The sequence below is a fragment of the Sphaeroforma arctica genome, assembly GCF_001186125.1.
Source record: "Sphaeroforma arctica JP610 unplaced genomic scaffold supercont1.1563, whole genome shotgun sequence".
In the NCBI taxonomy this organism is placed as follows: Eukaryota; class Ichthyosporea; order Ichthyophonida; genus Sphaeroforma; species Sphaeroforma arctica.
In genome coordinates, this window is record NW_014038995.1 from 1,165 (window position 1) to 4,945 (window position 3,781).

The 3,781-nt window shown below is 41.5% G+C and overlaps 2 protein-coding genes across 2 annotated transcripts; one reads left to right on the top strand and one right to left on the bottom strand.

The window, feature by feature from the left end:
- Positions 1 to 818: 818 nt before the first annotated feature.
- Positions 819 to 1,857, top strand: SARC_11183 (hypothetical protein; the record flags this gene model as incomplete). Its single annotated transcript, XM_014294733.1, has 1 exon — positions 819 to 1,857. One exon carries the CDS (start codon positions 819 to 821, stop codon positions 1,797 to 1,799), a length of 981 nt encoding a protein of 326 aa, XP_014150208.1. The 3' UTR covers positions 1,800 to 1,857.
- Positions 1,858 to 2,410: 553 nt separating this feature from the next.
- Positions 2,411 to 3,629, bottom strand: SARC_11184 (hypothetical protein; the record flags this gene model as incomplete). Its single annotated transcript, XM_014294734.1, has 4 exons — positions 2,411 to 2,760; positions 3,046 to 3,127; positions 3,329 to 3,507; positions 3,624 to 3,629. 4 exons carry the CDS (start codon positions 3,627 to 3,629, stop codon positions 2,710 to 2,712), a joined length of 318 nt encoding a protein of 105 aa, XP_014150209.1. The 3' UTR covers positions 2,411 to 2,709.
- Between the last annotated feature and the right edge of the window lie 152 nt (positions 3,630 to 3,781).

Below are 3,781 nucleotides of genomic sequence, written 5' to 3' on the forward strand. Positions count from 1 at the left end.
ACAGCCTGCGGGAAATGGATTGTATTTGTCTTCTTCGATCAGCTTCCACATTTCTGACGGATAACCAATATTTGGATCGTCAGGCCTGTATAATACATTTTTTAAAGATCTATCTGGCTCTGTTGCTTACGGTTTCTAAATTGGTGATGCATATCTTCAAACCATCTTGTATAAAGTATGCTTTTAAAAACAATCTACTGTGCTATAACAAATATATTACTGATGGCCACACGGTAAACTAAAATCACAACGCTGAATGGACCATGTGTAGCTCTACATTTGACAAATAGACGCATATATAAATCACACAAGCAAGCAGACAGATCAAGCACAAACAGAAATCTTTTAATTGACTATCTTAACTTCCAAATGCGTACTATATTCTTAGCCTTGGTGTGTGCACTATTCATAGCGACACACACAGTCAGCGTTGATAGCGCGCCTTCAATCACACCCTATTTATGTCAGCGTGCAGAGGGTCAGCCCCAGCGGATACGCAAGGAGTTGCGAGAACTGGAAGATGTTGAGCGTGAAGCTCTTTTCGATGCTATGTGGATAATGCGAAATTTGTCGACCACTGAAGGTATGGCAAAATATGGTGGGAATTTCAGAAACTGGGATCATTTTGTAGTCAAGCATGCAACGGCAGTGCAAACACCAGAGGGAGACCAAGGGCATTTTGGGCCTTGCTTGTAAGTTACTCAAACAATCAGATTGTTTTGTGTCCGGTTATCATTGCTTTCCGAACTGCGACTCAACATCAAATCTAGAATTCTGATGCTACTTTTTCTCTATTAATTCTTTTTTAATACAACAGTATGACATTCCATCGGTTTCTGCTCCTCGAGATTGAGCGAACTCTGCTGTCGATCCGTCCAGAGTTCAAGGCACTTCCATACTGGGATATGGCACTAGACAGTGCAATAGGTGGTAAATATGCGATGTCTGATGAAGACTCCATTTTTTCACCCAAATTCTTCGGTTCATATACTGGAAACCCGAGCGAGAACTACGCTGTGACCGACGGTTCCTTCGCATATTGGCCTGTATCTCAGTTTAACAGCACAGAATATGCGCCATACGCTGATGTTTACAATGGCTCGGAAACTACCGGGTTTAATCGCAAGTACACAAACCCCAGCAATGTAAGTTTCGTCGCGAGATTTGACAAATCAGGCTATAGTAACCCTGACCCCATAATGTTACTTGAAGCCAATACCAATATTTGTGCCAACTACGCATTTATCAAGACCTGGGAGCAATGGCAGAATTGTGTAGAAATAGACGTCGCCAGTAAGAATGCCAATCCTCCTTATGGAATTTACAGTGTACAGGGTACGCAAACAACTGTACCGTGGTTCCACGCACAAGCCCATCTCAAAATAGGATCCCTGCAGCTAGCCACCGGATTCATGGGTGATTTCATGGACGTCACAACATCCATCAACGATCCTATCTTTTTGTTCCACCATACCAATATCGACCGCAACAACATGAAGTGGCAGATGGATGCTGAAGCACAGAATGCCACTCTCGCGGACGATAATGTGCTATGGGACTTTCCTATCGTGCTTCCGAATAGTAATATCTCATCGACGGGATTTCCAGTGAACCTAGGATGCTGGCTGCAAGACTCAGAAGTGAGCTATCGCTTCCCGTTCACGCCTCTCGAGGTGTTTGGCCCGGGCGCCGAGTTAGAGTGCCCCGGATCGGCAGTGAATGGCACTTACACACACAAAGATATCCTAAGATTGTCCAAACCAGGGCAAAGCACCAACGTGTACGACACGAATATGTGATTGTATTCTGCGTAATTGCGTATCGTTGTTGAGTTTACATCAAAAATTAAAATCCATGACTATCTTCATGCGCCCGTCGCTTCACTTCTTGTAGGGAAGTTGAATTTCATAGCGCACTGTTGTTGTTGTCATTACGCATTCCAGAAGCTGGCTATTTAGAGGCTGGAGAAGACCCTTTACAAAAAAAATACCAATATCATATTTATATAGCTGCCTCGCTATTTCTAGAATTGTTCTAATATATCGCCAAAGTCGTCATTTTTAGGTGAATATGCTTCAATCGATATCAAACTGTATCTCGTGTACTTAGCTGATGGACACATCGTAGTAGATACTTATGCGCCAAAGTTAGCACTCCCAGTTAGTAAGAAGTTCTAGGACCACTGTCAGATACGCTGTATATTCAGTTCTACGCTGATTGGTGATAGCCACATATTACTATATTCAAGTCGCGAACAAGCACTGATTTCCTGTCGTAGTACATGACTTCCGTTTATATGCTGCAACCTGGTGACTATATGATTGTTACAAACATGTTGGTGAATCTCAAGTTATGACAGTACAACAGCTTGCTTTGAACACGGATAGCTAGAAGGGCATAGGCATCATTTGTATGTTTTTTATTCAGTAGCAGTCTGTTGGAGCTAAGTCAACATCAAATCAACAGTCTCCGACTTGTCAGAATCATCTACTACCACGCAACTCGTTCGCTTGTGACTATGCACTGCACTATTTCGCATACGGAATCCAAAGGTGAAGCACCAGGACGCTGACCATGCGGGTGTATTTGAACATATTATGTCGCGCCTTTATGTCCGCTGTACTATTCAATTGCTACTAAATTGTAGTTGATCGAATATTTGTAAACGATCACTACTGAAAAAAGGTTCAGCGTGCAAATTCGACGAGTTCAGCCTTCTGAGAGTTTTCGGCGTCGCGCTGGCGTTATTCGCTCTAATACCTGGGGCGTGATATAAAATAAAAGATGTAAAGTATAATAAAACTCAACAGTCAGTAACCGTCAGGCTTCAAAGTTCAAACGAGAGCCAAATCCACTGAGACTACAGGAGCGCCGCAGAGAACAACTGTTAGGATGAAATATTCCTATATACTATAGACAGCGTTCAGCGTGAAAGAATGATTTTATTCCATTGCACACGAGCTGAATCGCAGGTACAAAGGACAGTATGATGTGTTCACCGATAGCACAATTTAACGTAGTTTAAACGGAGACCCAAATACTTACCTGATTGATCCCTGACAGTTCCATCAGATAACCCAACAAGGGCGTGCGCTGCAAGTAGCCTACCGCCGTAGGTATGAAGTCCCTGCAAAGTGGTTTAACGAGAAAAACGCATCAGACTTCGACTTGACATTACATATCTTTTAATTAACTGTAGAACATCGAATATCAAGTATATCTATCACTATCGCAATAACCAAATCAGACTCAAAATCAAATTGTAACCAAAACTGATAGTACATAGTTGAAAATCGCTTATCTACGACTAAAACGGTGTCGGACATACCAGAATAAGAATGTGAATCCAGCGATTTCAACTGCCATTCCAATTATACAATAGCCGGATAGCACCAGCGCTATACCAAGTATGAAGCCCAGAGACCCGTACCACCTTTGTGGCTGTATGACCAATCTCAGAAACCTTGTCATGCCATTGACGAGCGCTAAGCCGAGAATGAATAAGAGCTGTATATTTTATGAGCATAGGTTAATACGAACAACATATGTAGGGTTCATCTAGAAGACATTGAAATGAATACCACATGCACGCGTCCACACAGGCATCAGGACTTGGAGCATACATCCATGCCAACATTGACAAATGCGAATGTATATGAATATGTGTATGTATATAAACAGAAATATACATACGATACTGACAAGAACGCATATATTTCGATATATATATAAATATATATATATATATATATATATATTTATTATTTATAAATATATATAC